Raw genomic sequence first — 18,710 nt, 5'->3', positions numbered from 1 at the left:
CTTTAATGCCATGGCAACGCCACATAAATTGTATGCGTGTGACGTCATTAGAGATTGTTCATTCATTTCAACTTATTTTTGTGCTTATATCCAATTAAGGTTCAAGTACGCCGTCCTGGACACACACCTCAGCTATCTGGGCTGTCTGTCCAGGACAGTGGGTTAGTAGTTACTTGTTAGTCGTTAGTGGTTAGTGAGAGAGAACAGAATGTAGTGGTATCTATCCAATGACTCGTTAAAACTCGCTCTGGGTGGGAGCCGGTACCGGGCTGCGAACCCTGTACCTACCAGCCTTATGTCCGATTGGTTAACCACGACACAACCGAGATTCTATGCTAGACTAAAGTTTTGTAATTACAGATCTCGACGACCAGAATATTAAATTTGCCGAAATTGCCCATTTATACAAAAGGTTGCACGTAATGTGTAATGTTTACTTTAATATTATTAAGTTCTATAGGCAGAACTACACGTAGCTTAATTTGTATAATACTTTAATGGATTAATTAATATTAATTAATATACACATGGCTATAATTATGCGTGCAGAAAAACGTCCGTTATTGGATGTCAAACAAAGGTAAATCATAAATAAATGAGTTTATTTGTGTAGACAAACGACACGAATTACTTCATAAACATTGAACTTTAAAGATGTCCTTTCAAAGAGGACATATATTATTTATGATAATAAATGCTAATTTCCTGACATTACTAATTAACCACAGTTTTACCTACACAATACTTTTTGTCACGATTCCACGCTGGGTTAAGATAGCGGCGAAAACATAGTTATGTGGGGAGATGGATGTGATACGGGTGTATGTGTGTTATGTGGGGAGTTGGATGTAATACGGGTGTATGTGTGTTATGTGGAAAGTTGGATGTGATACGGGTGTATGTGTGTTATGTGGGGAGTTGGATGCGATACGGGTGGATGTGTGTTATGTGGGTTGTTGGATGTGATACGGGTGTATGTGTGTTATGTGGGAACTTGGATGTGATACGGGTGTATGTGTGTTATGTGGGAAGTTGGATGTGATACGGGTGTATGTGTGTTATGTGGGAAGTTGGATGTGATACGGGTGTATGTGTGTTATGTGGGTAGTTGGATGTGATACGGGTGTATGTGTGTTATGTGGGAAGTTGGATGTTATACGGGTGTATGTGTGTTATGTGGGAAGTTGGATGTGATACGGGTGTATGTGTGTTATGTGGGAAGTTGGATGTGATACGGGTGTATGTGTGTTATGTGGGAAGTTGGATGTGATACGGGTGTATGTGTGTTATGTGGGAAGTTGGATGTGATACGTTTATCTTAAGTGGCAAAGATGGCCGCGTCCATTTAGGTTTTATTTTTGGAATTCATCTTCGTATGCAATATTTAGTACTCTGTGTTTAGTAGTTGCATCGGGTAGGTACAAAGTAGGCTTTCGGCAGTGCAGATAAAAAGTAAAAGCGATCAGAATGGTCGGAAACTGTTAAAAAGCTCGTGCTTATTATATTATAGATGCTGAGGGGGTGTTTTGGGGGTCGAAACCCCCCTGCTCAAGTAAATTTTCATATTTGTTTTCATAAAAAAAATTGAGGACCATGACTCGACCCCGTTATAAACTTCGCTCACCAAAGACTAGACCCCCCCACTGCTAAGAAACGCCTGAGATGACCAAGCTTTTTTGTTTTGTCAACTAAAGAATCCTATATATTTGGAGCAAATTGAAATTGTATATAGAGCGCACACAAGACATCATACCCATAAACAATAAGGGTATTCTAGTACAAAGAATACAGATGGATGATACACATGCATAAATCTTGAACTGATGTCACACTACCCGTCAATAATATCCTAGTGTTAACGAGAACAGTTATTCATGTTAATATATTCTTATTTCCTGGCATGATTAATTAACATCTGGGCCCCGTTTTACAAAGCAATCTTAGGGCTAAGATCACCTTAACTGCATAAGATAGCTATGCACTTAAGGTGACCTTAGCGCTAAGATCGCTTCGTAAAACAGGGCCCATTGTTTTCCGTGCGTTAAGGGGCGGACGCATGCAGGTGTTGGTTTTGTAGCGGCTGAAATTGCTTGCGATTTTGCTAGACTATTATTATTGTTCTTCCAAAATGTTCAAAAGGTTGGCACACCACATAACAAAATAACACAAATAGCTCAATCATAAATTATAATATAAAGTACACCTTGGTTTGAACCTCAGATTTAAATTCTCAATATCGCTTTCTCTTCATTCAACATCGTTTACTAAAGCAGAGGAAAACGACACCTGAGCAAATTTAAAATAAGTTGGTGTCTGCATATACGCACTAACAATATGAATGTGTGATTGAGAGAGAGAGATTGAGTGACGTACAATAACTTGTATTTCCCGAGAAGGCCAATGTCGTGAACCACCAGACAGAGAGAGAGAGAGAGAGAGAATGAGAGAGAGAGAGAGAGAGAGAGAGAGAGAGAGAGAGAGAGAGAGAGAGAGAGAGAGAGAGAGAGAGACACCACACACACACACTCACAGTTAGTTTAGTTTAAATATAACAATAGACCTCGAAATAGGAAGCAATCGAATAGATTGATTATCTAGCAATCACCAGAACGATTAAAGATTAATATTTATTACTTAAAAGCATATTTAGAATAATTTACCATGTAAATTAAAAAAGCATATTTAGATCTACGTAGTAATATATCCGTATTCAGGAGAATTCGTTGTCGTAGGTACCATATAAAGCAAGACTTTTGTCAAGCATTCATTTTTTTTAGATGACACCAATTAAAACTGATAAATATTTGTTCTAATTTTTTTTTGATTTTTTTTTTTTTTGAATTGCATTATTTGATTTCTTGGCGTCCGTTCAGATCATACGGTGTCTTGGATATCCCAGAAAAGTTACCTAAAATTCATCCTATATTTCACTGCAGATTCAAGTGTTTCTTTGGGGAATTTTACAGGTGGTCGTAAATATGGAAGCCTGTAATGGAAGCCATTAAAAGAGGGAACTGATTTTTTTTCAGAGGAAAGACTTTTTAGAAAAGACTGTTCCAATGCGACACATTCTTTATCTTTATTAAAATTAATTCTTTCCCCGAGTACTTGGTGTTATGAATGTGTCAATTGTTTCTCTGATGTCTGTGTTAGTTTATGCTACTTAAATGGTCCTTATGCTGAACTCATGGCATCTTGAAACCTCCAAAGCAACATTCTTTCCGACCCTACCCCCGGTCAATTCTATCTCATACATTTATGAATATGAATCGCGTGACGGGGGTATTAAGAAGTGGGTAAATATCGGTCACATAATTAATACGGGGTCAGTGATGCATTACGTCCCTTTACGTCAGAGCCCTTCCCCGCATTATGTTCCACGGAATTAATATCGGTCATTTTTGGGCTTGTTCTATCTTGTAAACAAAAAATGTATTATTAAATACCCACAGCCCCTTACAGCCCCTTACAGATAAAAAAACACACTGATACAACCTGCCAACCTGCCAACCTGCCAACAAGAAACGAAAGAAATGAACAGAATACTTATTTATCTCAGTCTGTGTCCCTCTGTCTCTGTCTGTCTGTCTGTCTCTCTCAACCAACCAAAACCAAGTGTCAAAACCTCCCTCCCTCCCTCTCTCTCTCTCTCTCTCTCTCTCTCTCTCTCTCTCTCTCTCTCTCTCTCTCTCTCTCTCTCTCTCTCTCTCTCTCTCTCTCTCTCTCTCTCTCTCTCTCTTAGTTATCTTCAGAGTTGGGGAGAGTGGATTCCCCTGCTATCACTACCACTTCTGACGCCTATGAATTTACTTTGCTTGAGAGCCGTTACTGAGATACGAACCACGAAACTACCAGGCTTTTGTGTGGTACATGTATAATGAACAGGCACCTAGTACCTCGTGTTAATCCGTGACCTGATCATTCACACACGCCGTGTTTCCAGTAACTGACCAAAATAGCCCTCGATAATCTGCAGTTAATCTCATGACCATGACGGGTAATCCAAACACGGGGCTAAACGTGCAGCGTAGTTCGTATACATTACGTACGAAAATGTCACTGGATGTTTCGGAAACTCAAGCAGTAAATTAAAATAATTAAATAACAAACGACCACGGATTGTGCATTTATAATCGTCTATTTTTATGTACATTGTGTTTATCATTTTTATCCTAACATCTATCAATCAAAGTTTGTTTAAAGTTGATTTTGTTTGACGACACCACTAGAGCACATTGATATATTAATAATCGGTTATTGGATGTCAAGCATTTAACAATTTTGACATATAGTCTTAGAAAGGAAACCCGCAATATTTATTTTTTTCAATTAATAGCAAGGGATCTTTTATATGCACTTTCCCACAGACAGTATAACACATACCACGATCTTTGATATACCTGTCGTGTTGATCAATCAGTCAAGCGTACAATCAATCAATCAATCAATCAATGATTTATGTATGTATGTATGTATGTATGTATCTGTATGTCTGTCTGTCTGTCTATCTGTCTATCTATCTATCTATCTATCTATCTAAATTAAATTTTAAAAAAGGGATACAAGTTCACATATACAATAAATTGGTCCATACACCTCAACTATAACTTGTATCTGACTATCTTACTAAAACGTTTTAAAATTGGGGAATAACTTCGCAATGTATGTACCTGGAAAATGCATTTTGTTTACAGTGACAACTTGCTTTATATTACTTTATTTGATTTATTTCAGATTATTTTGCGAAGAATATTTATGAGTAGCAAAATCATTACTGCACTCGTTTCACTTTTGTTTCACTTTCATCTAAACAATGTTTCACTACAAACGAAAGTACATGTAATATATTTTGAATCTGGTTTAATGAATTTAAACGACCTTGATGATTTTTGTTGTTGGTTTTTACCTAGTGTGGCGATTTTAAACAGATATTTTTTTTTTTTTTTTTTTTTTACCTGGCTTAATGCCATTAAACAGCTTTGATCTTTTTAGTTACTTCATATCTTTAAACATCCTTGATCTGTCTACCAGTCTCGACAACTGTTCAACAGTTTTAATTTTTTGTTTCCCTAGTTTGGTGTCTTCGAAGAGCATTGCTTTTATATAATCTGATTTGACATTTTTCAACTATGTTTCTTTTTTTTTTTTACCTAGTTTAATGTCTTTTGAAAAAAAAATTTGCCTGGTTTAACACGTGCTACACAACTTTGATCTTTTCAGCTCTGACATCTTTAAACAGCTTTAATTGTGTTTACCTACTTTGATATATTGGGAATTTAAGAGGCTTTTGCTTTTTAAACAACAACAAAAAAAACCTTAGCTTTTCAGTCTTTAATTAGTTTTGATATATTTGTTTTTAACTTGCTGACATTTTTAACCAGCTTTTTCTTAGTTTTGTTTTCCCGACGTCTTTGAATAGAACATCCTTGACCTTTTGTTTGACGTGGTTTGGCATTTCCAGTAGCTTTTTACTTTTTTATCTGGTCTGATATCGTTTTACATCTGAGATACAAATATAAGTTTGTTTTAACTGATTTCCTTAATTTGAAATCTTTGAACAACACTGATTTCGTGTGGGATTTAAAAAACAACCACCAAACAACAGACTTCGTATGGTTTTTGTTTTTTAGTGTGTGTATGTGTGTGTGTGTGTGTGGGGGGGGGGGGGGGGATCGGTTGGTTCTGTTTTTGTTTATGTTTACCCCGAATATACGTCTTGACACATCTTTGATTTAGTTTGTTTTTTTACCTGGCTTGACGTCTTTGAAGAGTTTTGATTTTTTCCGAAACCAGGCCACGAGTTCCTGACACTCAAACACGGTTCTCTCCTCGGACTTACGACCGATCAGCCCGACAACCTTCTCGTATATAGTCGGCATGATGCGTGTGAAGGCCATGCGCTTGAAGTCTGCCTGTAGGTCGTCCTCCACACTTGCCGAGGAACCCATCAGAATCGAAATATTCAAAAATGTCTTCTTGCAGCTACCACATTGCACACCACTTCCGGTTAATTCCAGAACGTTCCGTAATAGCAAGGCGAAATCGAGCCATGGATTCCATTTACTTTTTTCAACTGTATTTGTTTTTTATTTGTTAACACTGAAACAGGTTTGGTTTTCAATTTTGTTTTAAGTTCAAGATTTGGTATACGCAGGTACAAGACTCCGTGTCCATATGGATTCATAACCTGAGAACTAACACAAGGTACAATAAATGTTTCTGGCAGAATGCCTCCTCAAACTGCGTACAGGTTTAACTAAAGTTTATGCGACTAAGTGCAAATCCGCTCATTCAAATCCCCCTTTTGGGAAGACTGCCCGTGCCAGACTTGCTAAAGTATTTACAGTAGATATACTATGAGAGAAAGTAATGTACGAACAGTAATGTTCTAACAACATTGAATTTGTTTTAAACTGTCTGCAAATATGTCTAATTGTGAGATAATATGCTAAACAAAATTTCTTAAATCAACAATCCTGACCATTTCAAAACATGTAGCAACGAGCCATAGTTCATAAAGCCATGTATACCTGTATGCGGTATTTAAGTCCAATTGTGGCAGCAATATTAAAGTAATATAAAATAAAGTGGAGACAAAACTAAAGGATGATATGATTCTATATCTAAAAACAGCGGAGGAAAACAGGGAAAATAGAAGAATGAACAATAAAAAAAACTAAATAAAGAAAATATTAAAACAAAAATCATATAGAGACATTTAAATGATATTTGCAACTGTTTTGATTTGATTTGACATTTAACGGAGTTACCAACTGACTGACTGACTGACTGACTGACTGACCCATGATTGACTCATGACTGACTGACTCATGACTGACTAACTGACTGATTCAGGTTTGATTAACTGATGAATGACTGACTAACTTATGTTTGACTCATGTCTGACTCATGACTTACAAGACCGACTGACTGACTAACTCATGACTGTCTGACTCATGATTTACTGACTATCTGACTAACTCATGACTGTCTGACTCATGGCTGATGACAGACTGACTGTCTGACTGACTCATATCTGACTAACTGACTGACTGACTAATGTCTTGACTAACTGACTGACTGATGACTGACTGAATGACTGACTGACTCGTGACTGTCTAACTCATGACCGACTGATTTATGACTGACTGACTCAAGACTGATTGACTGATGTCTGACTAACTGACTGACTCATGTCCGACTGTCTGACTGACTAATGACTGTCTGACTGACTGACTCATGGCTGTCTAACTCATGACAGACTGACTTATGACTGACAGACTCATGACTGACTGTCTGATTGACTGACTCAAGATTGACTGATGTCTGTCTATCTGACTAAAGTCTGACTAACTGACTGACTCATGTCTGACTGACTAATGACTGATTGACTGACTGTCTGATTGACTGACTCAAGATTGACTGATGTCTGACTAACTGACTGACTCATGTCTGACTGTCTGACTGACTAATGACTGACTGACTGACTGTCTGATTGACTGACTGATGTCTATCTGTCTGACTGATGTCTGACTAACTGACTGACTCATGGATGTCTGACTGACTCATGTCTGACTGTCTGACTGACTAATGACTGACTGACTGACTGACTGACTGACTGACTGACTCATGACTGCCTAACTCATGACCGACTGACTTATGACTGACTGACTCAAGACTGACTGACTGATTGACTGACTCAAGATTGACTGATGTCTGACTAACTGACTGACTCATGTCTGACTGTCTGACTGACTAATGACTGACTGACTGACTGTCTGATTGACTGACTGATGTCTATCTGTCAGACTGATGTCTGACTAACTGACTGACTCATGGATGTCTGACTGACTCATGTCTGACTGTCTGACTGACTAATGACTGACTGACTGACTGACTGACTCATGACTGCCTAACTCATGACCGACTGACTTATGACTGACTGACTCAAGACTGACTGACTGATTGACTGATGTCTGACTAACTGACTGACTCATGTCCGACTGTCTGACTGACTAATGACTGTCTGACTGACTGATGACTGTCTGACTGACTGACTCATGGCTGTCTAACTCATGACAGACTGACTTATGACTGACTGACTCATGACTGACTGTCTGATTGACTGACTCAAGATTGACTGATGTCTGTCTGTCTGTCTGATTGTAGTCTGACTAACTGACAGACTCATGTCTGACTGTCTGACTGACTAATGACTGATTGACTGACTGTCTGTCTGTTTGACTGACTCAAGATTGACTGATGTCTATCTGTCTGACTGATGTCTGACTAACTGACTGACTCATGGCTGTCTGACTGACTCGTGTCTGACTGTCCGACTGACTAATGACTGACTGACTGACTGTCTGACTGATTCATGACTGATTAACTGACTAACACATGACTGACTGACTGATTTACTGACTTTTTAATTTCTTGATTCGTTAGGTGTTCGGTTGATTTGTTAATTGTGTTGATACTTCCATTGGTCAAATAACCCCATTACTTTACTTCATTTTACTACAATAAATTTATCAACATCATACATAACCAACATTTCCCGCAATACGGCAACAACACGGACCAGAAGAGAAACCTAATTTCACGTCATGGAGGCTGTAAAAAGTGACCGTCCAGCATTCAGCACTATACATGGCGTAACTATGCGATCATGTCAATAATAATATAATTTTATTACAGTTATTAGTCCATTGATCGGATTAGGCCGGATATGTATGTTGTGAGCCAACTAGACCAAGTCTCCAGTGACCCGTTCTATGTCGAGTTCATGTGAGGTGCCGTTTGTTAATCCGCATAGATGCTCCGAAGCGTGGCAGGGCCTGAACTGAACTTTATTTACACTCAGGCCGTATTCTACGGCATATGAGGACATGTTTACATAGAACAATTAATATATTGTGACAAGATGGTGAAATTACAATAACATACATAAATACAAAAACACACAGAAAATCAGCCAGAGGATTTGAAAGTATCCATAACTAAGTTACAAAATATAAAACGTTTTCTAAGGACACCAGCTTTTTTTTAGTTAAATATTTTATAAAATTGATATATATTTGGTTTTGATTGACAGAAAGCGAGTAAATAGCGATTTCTTTCATTCTTAAAAAACATGCATGTAAATATATAATGAAACTCATCTCCGATGTCGTAATTTTTACATAATGTACATATTCGATTGTTTAGTGATACATTTTTCCATCTGCCAGTTTCAATAGGAAGATTGTGATTTGAAAATCTGAATCGTAATAATGGACACCAGTGTTTTTTCTCTATAAGTGTGAGATATGTCTCAAATGCAACAGTACTTTTTTATAATTTTTAATTTGAAGCTTTGGAAGAGTTATTAACGTGAGTGTACCATGATTGTAAGTACTGATCAGTAAGCCTTGTGGAGACAGATCTTTTCAACAAGGAACATCTAGTAATACCATTGCACTGTGAGGACCATATATATGTACAACCAACATCATCTAAAATTGATTTTACAAACATAATCCATTTGTGATTAAAGACATTATTGTTCACATCATTTAGTAATAATGTATAGACTAGTAATGATAACTTGGACTGTTTTCCAGTGATTAATCGATACCAGAAAGAAATCATTCTTAATTTTACAGTGATATAAACTGGATAACGTCCAAGTTCTCCATATAGCATGTACAATGGTGTTGATTTCCTTACAGGTAATAACAATTTTAAAAACTGGTTACATAATTTTTCCATTAATGACAGAGTTTCAAAACCCCAAATTTCACTACCATATAAAAGGACTGGTAAAATCATGCAATCAAACAATTTTAGCTGACACTGTATGGAAATATTATAATATCTGCCTTGTCTTAGAACGAAGTACATAGCCTTTTGTGCCTGTGTATATAACATGTTTCTTGCCTTAGTAAATCTGTTTGATTTGTGGAATATAATACCAAGATATTTGTAACTTTCTACATTATCAAGCTTCGTATTTCCAAGATAAAATACGTTCTTATAATCCTTCTTATTACCATTAAAAATTAAAACTTTTGTCTTCTTACAATTTACTGTTAGTTTCCATTTCGTGCAATAAGAATGAAAAATATTTAGTGATTTTTGCATATCTTGGTAATTATCTGCAACGAGTACCGTGTCATCGGCATAAAGTAAAACAAAGAGAACAATTGGCGTATATATTAAGGCATCACTGAACATTTCATTTATACCGATGCCATGGCAGTCATCCCTTTTAAATGTATCTTCTATATCGTTAAGAAACAAGGAGAATAACAGGGGAGATACATTTTCACCTTGTCTAAAACCAACACAGCAAGGAAAATAATCTGTTAGTGAATTATGTGCGCTGACACAAGACTTAATGTTCTGATACATATTATAGATTACTTGAAAACAATGCCCATTTATACCATTTTGAATTAATTTACCCCAAAGTCCAATCCTCCAAACTGAATCAAATGCTTTACTAAAATCTATAAATGTACAAAAAAGTTTTTTCTTTCGTGCTTTCATTAGTTCGATCAGTCCATAGAGTGTGAAGATATGGTCATTTGTAGAATAGTCTATACTGAATCCTGCTTGAATTTTAGATAATATATTATTTGTTTCAATATACAGTTTTAGTCTGATTATGTTTTGTTTGATTATACCAACTAACCATGAGTCAGGAAAAATACCGTTTTCAAATACTGAATTAAAAAGTTTTACATATATATGAATCATACAATCAGTAGTTTGCTTAATATATTCATTCATTATTTTATCTAAACCCGAAGCTTTGTTATTTTAAAGATTTTTTACAGCAGTAAGTATTTCTTCCTGTGATGTGGGGGAATTTAATGTACTGTTATTTTCCGACTCTGTTGTCTATTCTGGTTCGGGAGTGGAGTCATCGCTGCTGTTTACATCTTTAAAGTACTGATGAAGTGTTTCTACAGGTGGTGAATTACAGTCATCTATGTTTTCCTTTAACAGTTTCCAAAACACCCGAGTGTCATATTGGTTAAGATCTGTAAGTTTCTCTTCAGTCTTCCAGTTGTGTCTTCTCAAGTGTTTCATTACTATATTCTTGTACTGTTTGCTGGCGTTTAGAAGTCGTTGTTTGTTGTCAATTGTTTTCTGTTTCTTGTAGGCTGTCCTGGCCTCAGTGTATTTTCTTCTAAATAACCTGCATTGATTGCCGAACCACGCCTTGTTATTTCTGCGCTTGGGTCTAGCATTACGTCGTGTGTAGCCAAATGTATTAACTGCTGTGTCCACAAATAGTTTGCTAATATTGTCCACTGTGACGTTCAGCTGTTCTTTTGAAAACTGTTCACTCAGCTTATCTAGTTCCGATATAATAGAGTTGAGAGCTTCTCTGTTTATATTTTCATTATATTTATCAGCCAGGTATTTATTCCATTTTCGTGACTCTAATTCATGTTCCTCGTAATCTTCATCATCTTGTTGGTTCGTTGTTAAAACATTCAAGGAAATAAATAGCGGGCTATGAATGTCCGAAAATAAGGGTTCAAAATCAAATTTGTAATTTTCTCCAATACACATATCGAGGCTATAGCATAATCAACAACACTGGTTCCCTTACATGTAACTTTACCAATATTTTTATCCTCACAAACTCTTCCATTAACAATATACATGTTACTATTTTTGCAAAATTCAATTAGTTTATATCCATGACTATTTGGTCTACCAATGTCCTGGTTGTTTCTTTCTTGGGAAATTCCTATATTTAATAAATTGTTAGGCTCATTCATGAAATTAAATAACTCATTCGAAGGTTTTATTGTGTCCGTCGCTTCAATATCATTCATTACATAATCTGCGAGTAACTGTGTTCTGGCATTAAAATCGCCAATGAGGAGAATATCGTTTCCAGGAGGCAAGTACTTGTAATACAGTCCCAGTAACGAGCTACTATGAAAACTATGAAAAGATGCATTTTGAAGTATTGCAAAAAACTGCATGATCAGAACCACTTGAGGCGTACGAAAATCAATATTCTAAATAACAAAATGGAAATAATTCTGATTTAAAAAATTTTTAAAACCCGCTTTAATAATGACAAATACGTCGCAGTATTTAAAAACTAGAGTATGCCACTTTAAATAGTCCTACGTGAGATAGATCAAGAAGAATATATCGACCTGAGTGGTACCGTAGACAAACCACATCATTGCTTCATAGTAGCTACCACACGTCGAGCGGGACGTAGCCCAGCGGTAAAGCGTTCGCTTGATGCGCGGTCGGTTTGGGATCGATCCACGTCGGTGGGCCCATTTGGCTATTTCACGTTCCACGACTGGGATATATCAAATATCGTGGTGTGTGCTATCCTGCTTGTGGGATGGTGCGTATAAAAGATCCCTTGCTATTACTGGAAAAACGGAGCGGGTTTTCTTTCGAAGACTATATGCCAAAATTACCAAAGGTTGACATCCAATAACCGATGATTAATAAATCAATGTGCTCTAGTGGTGTCGTTAAACAATTAACTTTAAACTGTCACATGTCACACGCACACATTATGAAAATTAAGAATATTATTTTTGAGAGTGATGACATAAAGACTTGAACTTTTTAATACGTGGTGATCCAGAAATATCACACCGAGGTGTGAAAGACACCACAATGATCACTTTCTTTACTGTCGGTCCGGAAAGTAGAACATTTTACCTTTATTAGTAACGAGAGGCAGGGACATACCCTAGCTTTTAAACACTAAGGCATATTTTCTTTTACTGTTATGGCTGTTTTTGATAACTAAAATCATACTTTACTTAGATTTTATGGTTTAGATTATCAATTTCCGTACATTCGAATTGTGTTTTGGTCATCCCAGTGTTTTTAATATCACAAAATGCATTTCTAATATTTTTAAAAACGTACGTGCGTCTGAGAAGTAACAGTTATGGAGTCGAGTTGTAGTCTATTTTTAGAGGGTATTTCACTATTTCAAAGTCACAGACTCATGTTTCACTCAATTGCAATTTTATGTGTTAAGGTTTGTAGAATAATTAAACTTAGAGTTAACTTTCATGGGTTGAAACTAGGGTCTGTCCCTTTAAATGTAATGTTATTTTGTGGGTTATTGGTGTTACTGAAACAAACAAATGAATGATTAACGACACTCCAGCACAAAATACACATGGGCTATTTGGGTGTCAGAAAAGGTAAGTATATGGAACTATTAATTCCATTAAGAATTAAATGTATATAATCATGTAAAGACCTACAGGAAAAGGTATAATACACTACAAATATCAAGGTAAGTATATTTTAAAACTTTGTAAAGAAATCAGTTTTACTAAAACAAGTGCCTCTCCCCATCATGTCATCAAATATGTATTTTTATATTGGTGAAATCATTGCAAACATGTGCAATAGAAAGGATCATTTCCATAATCACTCGACCGATAAACCAAAGGTCGAGGTTAAGCGCATACAAGCGATATTTGCTTACAAGACAAACTGGGCAAAAATAACATATAGCGACAGAGAAACAGAGGAAATAAAATAACAAGGAAGACAAACTGGACAAAAATAACATATAGCGACAGAGAAACAGAGAAAATAAAATAACAAGGAAGAATTTTCTAAGGTTATTTATTGGTTACGTTCGAATGCATGTTTAACGACATCTCAGCAGAAAAAAAAAAACCTCGGCTCGAGGGTGACAAACAAAGGTAAGTATGCTATTTCAACGCATAATATTATGCAAACAGTCTTTGGAAGAAAAAACACAAACAAAAAAGGAGGAAGACGAATGCCGTTATTGAAGAGGATAAGATTATGGGGTATGAGCTGTCATCAAATGAATAATGGGTAATGAATAATGCATGGTTGAAGCTGGAGGTTTTTTCTCGTTTTTATTCTTTCGTCTTTGTGCTATTATATGCACCACCTTATGTCATTAATTGATTACCATAACCGTGTGTGTTGCCTGCTGTACCATTACGCAATATGTCAGGTGTCGGGTTTTAGGTTCGGTTTTCGTACGCTTTGTTTTGCTTTTGTCGATTTTTTTAGTTCTTCTTCTTGTGTATGTGTGTGTACGTGCGTGTCTCTCTCTCTCTCTCTCTCTCTCTCTCTCTCTCTCTCTCTCTCTCTCTCTCTCTCTCTCTCTCTCTCTCTCTCTCTCTCTGTGTGTGTGTGTGTGTGTCTCTGTCTGTCTCTGTGTGTGTCCTCTCTGTGTGTGTCCTTGTGTGTGTGTATGTGTGAATGTATGTATGTATGTATGTATGTATGTATGTATGTATGTATGTGTATGTGTGTGTGCGTGCGTCGTGCGTGCGTGTGTGTGTGCGTGTGTCTGTGTCTGTCTGTCTCTGTGTGTGTCCTCTCTGTGTGTGTGTCATTGTGTGTGTTGTTGTTTTGTTGTTGTGTTTCCCAAGATCGGGGTGTGTGGTGTGTGGGGTGGGGGTGGGGTGGGGGTGGGAGTGATTGTGGGGGGGGGGGGGGGGGGGGGGGGGGGTCGTAAATAAGATTTTAAAAAGAAATAATCTTGATGTTGCTATTATTTGTGATGTATTTGGACAGTAAACACCTTTTGGAAAACGGATCCATGATGTAAACATTTACATTATAATTTGTATGGTGTTTAAAATGTTAAAACATTTAAAAACAAAAGAAAAGAAAAGAAACGAAAACCCACTAAAATATTTAAACATAAAGCAAATATGAAACATAACAGACTAAGATGCTATAACGGACACCTTCTATAGCAATCACCTATTGATAAATGACACGCCATACACATCCACTCTCATACAATCTGAACGATAGACGATCCTCAATTAAAGGGACTGTCCTGAGTTTTCTTGTGATTTTTAACATGATGTCAACAAACAGATACATTCTAAATATATTTGCAATGCAGCTAACTCAGGATAGTTCCGTTAAAAAATCGTATCTTTGCACACGATGGGGTCCCAAAAGATGTTTTGACAATGTCCTGATGATTTTCAGGTGCTTCGTCTATAGGAGGTATGCCACACCACAGGGTGGATACTTCCTTACTTTGCCTGTAGGACTACCACTCTCAGGACAATGTATCCTTCATACTTTATCATTGTAAGGACTGCCATTCACTATGGCGACATATTATTACCCTCTCACTTTTGCCTATAGGGTGACTTTCGCTCTCTACTACGATTCATCAGAAAAAAACGCCTTTATTCATGCATATATACATTCGGTGCCTTAGGTTCGAGTCCCATCAAAGGCATGAGAGACAATTTGTAAGCCCCAAAAGGATTTTATCCCCTGTGTCAGTGCATTAATATCTATGTACAAGCATGTACTAGTCAAACCCGACATACAACGTACATACAATATATAGATGTCCACTGATACATTCATACATACTTGACAATAACAGGTTTGCCCACAAATTCGTGTACGTTTAAGCCTGACCCTGTGGTTTGTAGTCCCCATATATAACGTTAACTGATCATTATTTTAACGAATGTCTCGGTGACCGAGCGGTTATCGTGGTAGTCTGGGAACTGCGGACGATTCGGTTCCTACGGTTCGAGGGAAAAATATCCGCCCGGTTCCCCCTTCCCCTAACCCTAACCCTAACCTTAACTCCAACCCTAACCCCAACCCTAGCCCTAACCCCAGCCATAACCCCAACCATAACCCCAACCCTAACCCTAACCCTAACCTTAACCCTAACCCTAACCCTAACCCTAACCCTCAACCCTAACTAAAAATAATAATGGAGGAGACCGGGCGGATATTATACCTAAAAATCTACGCTGCACAAGGCAGGTATCCATACATCTATACACACACACATTTGTAAAAAAGGGATTTTTATCCCCTATGTTAATACGTTAATGTAATATATATATATATGTATGTAATAGTCAGCCTCGACACGATTATTCTTATAACCATTTTGGTAGTGATGGAAAGAATGGGACTTGTTGAATAAAAGTAGCTGACACAGGAGCTTACACAACATCTTCGCCTTTTTCCGGAACCACGAGATGAACATAATATAACATTTTGAGACTTGTCTTACCTGGCTTAACATTCTGGAAAATCTTCGCCTTGTTCCGGAACCATCAGACGAACCTAACATAACATTTTGAGACTTGTCTAAACATTCTGGAAAATCTTCGCCTTGTTCCGGACCCACGAGACGAACATAACATAACATTTTGAGACTTGTCTTACCTGGCTTAACATTGTGGAAAATCTTCGCCTTGTTCCGGAACCATGACACGAGCTCCTGACACTGGAAGTCCGTTCTCTGGGTGGGCGGTCTGACCACGAGGTCGACGACTTTCTCGTACAACGTCGGCATCCTTACGGTTAGGTTAGCGTTGTAATAAATGCCCGGACAGTCACCTCGTCGAATCTCATAGGACAGGTGATGTGGAAGTCCACTGGTTTTGTGTAGAATTTTAAGAAAGCTGCGGTCAGTAATTGCACCTCAGACAAGAGGATCAGATACAAGACTTTGTTAAAGACAAATGTTCTTTGCTAAAATGCTGGTCTATGTCTTGACAGTAGCAGTAATAGAAATAATCCAATATAATTGAAAAGAGTAATTGTTTTGGAAAATAAGACAGTCAAGCCAAAATAACAATGTGTGTTTTTACAGAAATAGTAAAACAAAATCTCGCAAAACTAAAATTCTAACAGAATTTTATAGGAAACGTTTAATATCTTGAAATGTATATTTTCACAGAAGTAGAAATCCAAGTACCTTTGTAAAGTAAATTTGACTCTAAAATATTTGACGTAGGCAGCAGGCAGAAAATATGTTACACAGCACTTTAATCCAGTTAGTTCTGTACCAAAACGTGAATCACTGGAAACATATGTTTTCACAGAACCAATAAAATAGAAACTCCAGTAGCACTAAACTGCAAAGTGAGTTCTCAAACAAAAGATGGATCCTTGTAAGTATCGATGTATGTTTTCACAGAATAACTAACATAACATCCAAGACGACACTAGCCACTAAGTAGAGTCATCAAAGACCAGTTGGATCTCTATAAATATTGATGTATGTTTTCACACAAGTACAATAAAATCATAGACAGCACTAAACTCAAATCAGAGTTCTCAAAGAATATTTTGATCCTTGTAAATACTGTAAAATGTATGTTTTCACAGAACCAGTTAAACAAAAACCCCAACTAGACAGCACTTAACTCCAAGTTCACAGAGAAAAGTTGGATCTTCGTAAAAGATCGACGTACGTTGTTGACACAGCACTAGTAACTTCGTGAACAACAAACAAAATATTAATCCTTTGCTCGTGTTAACATGACTTCATTTAGCGACGTGGTGAATTCAGCAACATGTACATTGATGTGGTGGTGGTGGTGGATTCAGCAACATGGACACAATCGCGGTGTATTATATATATATGAATATATATATTTATTTATCTAAAAATTAAACACACCCAGTCTATCCCATAAGGTCGGGTGCTCGCCCTCTCACGTTTTCCCAACTCCCCTCTTCAATGAAGCCACTGGCCTGAACTAAAATCACGTCAGTTCGAGACTTCGATTTGTGCACGGCGCTCCGTGAACCGTGCGGATTGGACACTTCGAGTGCGTGTCGGTTGTAAACGAACGCGAGCTTCAATAGCCAGCGTGTGTGACGGGTTCGTGCAGGGGGGGGGGGGGGGGGGGGGATGTAACATAATGCCACAGACCAGCAATGGCGGCTTCAGTCAACCGTGTATATCTTTTGTCGAGTACTGATTAGAAAAAAAATATGTATGTATGTGTGTATATAATAATAAAACATAGCCAATCGTTCAAATACCGATTTATCAATTTAGCTATTCTGTTTATTAATTCATGCGGTTTTAAAGAAGGTATTGGATTGCTAATGTCCCTTTGTTGGATAAACAAAAGTAGAAAAATTAATAGATAATAAAATGGAAGAACGTATTAGTGTTAGATTTTCATTTATTCATCCATCTATCCGTTTATTAATTAATTAATTTATTGATCCATCTATCCGTTTATTAATTAATTAATTTATTCATCCATCTATCCGTTTATTAATTAATTAATTAATTTATTCATTCATATATGATGGGTGGGATTTAGCTCAGTCGGTTGAGTGATCGCTTGAGGTGCTTGCGTCGCAGGATCGAACCACCTCAGAGAATACATTCAGCTGATTTTTTTTCTCGTTCTATCCAGTGCACCACAACTGGACAAAGGCCGTGGTATGTACTTTCCTGTCTGTGGGAAAGTGCATATAAAAGATCCCTTACTGCATTAGAAAAATGTAGCGGGTTTCCTCTGATGATTACGAAATGTTTGACAAACAATAGCCAATGATTAATTAATCAATGTGCTCCAGTGGTGTCGTTAAACAAAACAAACTTTAAACTCATCCATACATTAATTAATTAATTCATATTTGTTTAGGAAAGCGATCTAGCTCAGTCGGTAGAGATTTCACCTGTCCTAAATCCAGCCGCTCTCTTTTATGAACTATTTTTATTGGTTCCCGTGGTCATTAGGTTTACCGGGAAGCGTCACAGCAATTTGATTCACATAGGCGTACGGACTCATTTTTATAACAGATAGCGACAGCAACTGCAACGCTAAATGTAGTTACTGCAGATAGCGTTGTTACTGCAGATAGCGTTGTTACTGCAGATCGCTGTCGCCCAACTCCCATTTTTGTAGAGGTGTGGG

General features: G+C 37.2%; 1 protein-coding gene across 1 annotated transcript in view; it reads right to left on the bottom strand.

The window, feature by feature from the left end:
- Positions 1-17,536, bottom strand: part of LOC121370722 — a 61,096-nt gene extending 43,560 nt beyond the window's left edge. The window contains exon 1 of the mRNA XM_041496145.1: positions 16,210-17,536. Within this exon, the coding sequence (XP_041352079.1) occupies positions 16,210-16,339 (130 nt within the window). The 5' untranslated portion in view covers positions 16,340-17,536. The remainder of the gene's footprint in view (positions 1-16,209) is intronic.
- Positions 17,537-18,710: the final 1,174 nt, after the last annotated feature.

This window comes from Gigantopelta aegis, chromosome 1 (genome assembly GCF_016097555.1).
Source record: "Gigantopelta aegis isolate Gae_Host chromosome 1, Gae_host_genome, whole genome shotgun sequence".
Classification (NCBI taxonomy): domain Eukaryota; kingdom Metazoa; phylum Mollusca; class Gastropoda; order Neomphalida; family Peltospiridae; genus Gigantopelta; species Gigantopelta aegis.
The sequence above is the reverse complement of the archived record's forward strand: the minus strand, read 5'-3'. Positions and strand labels throughout refer to the sequence as shown.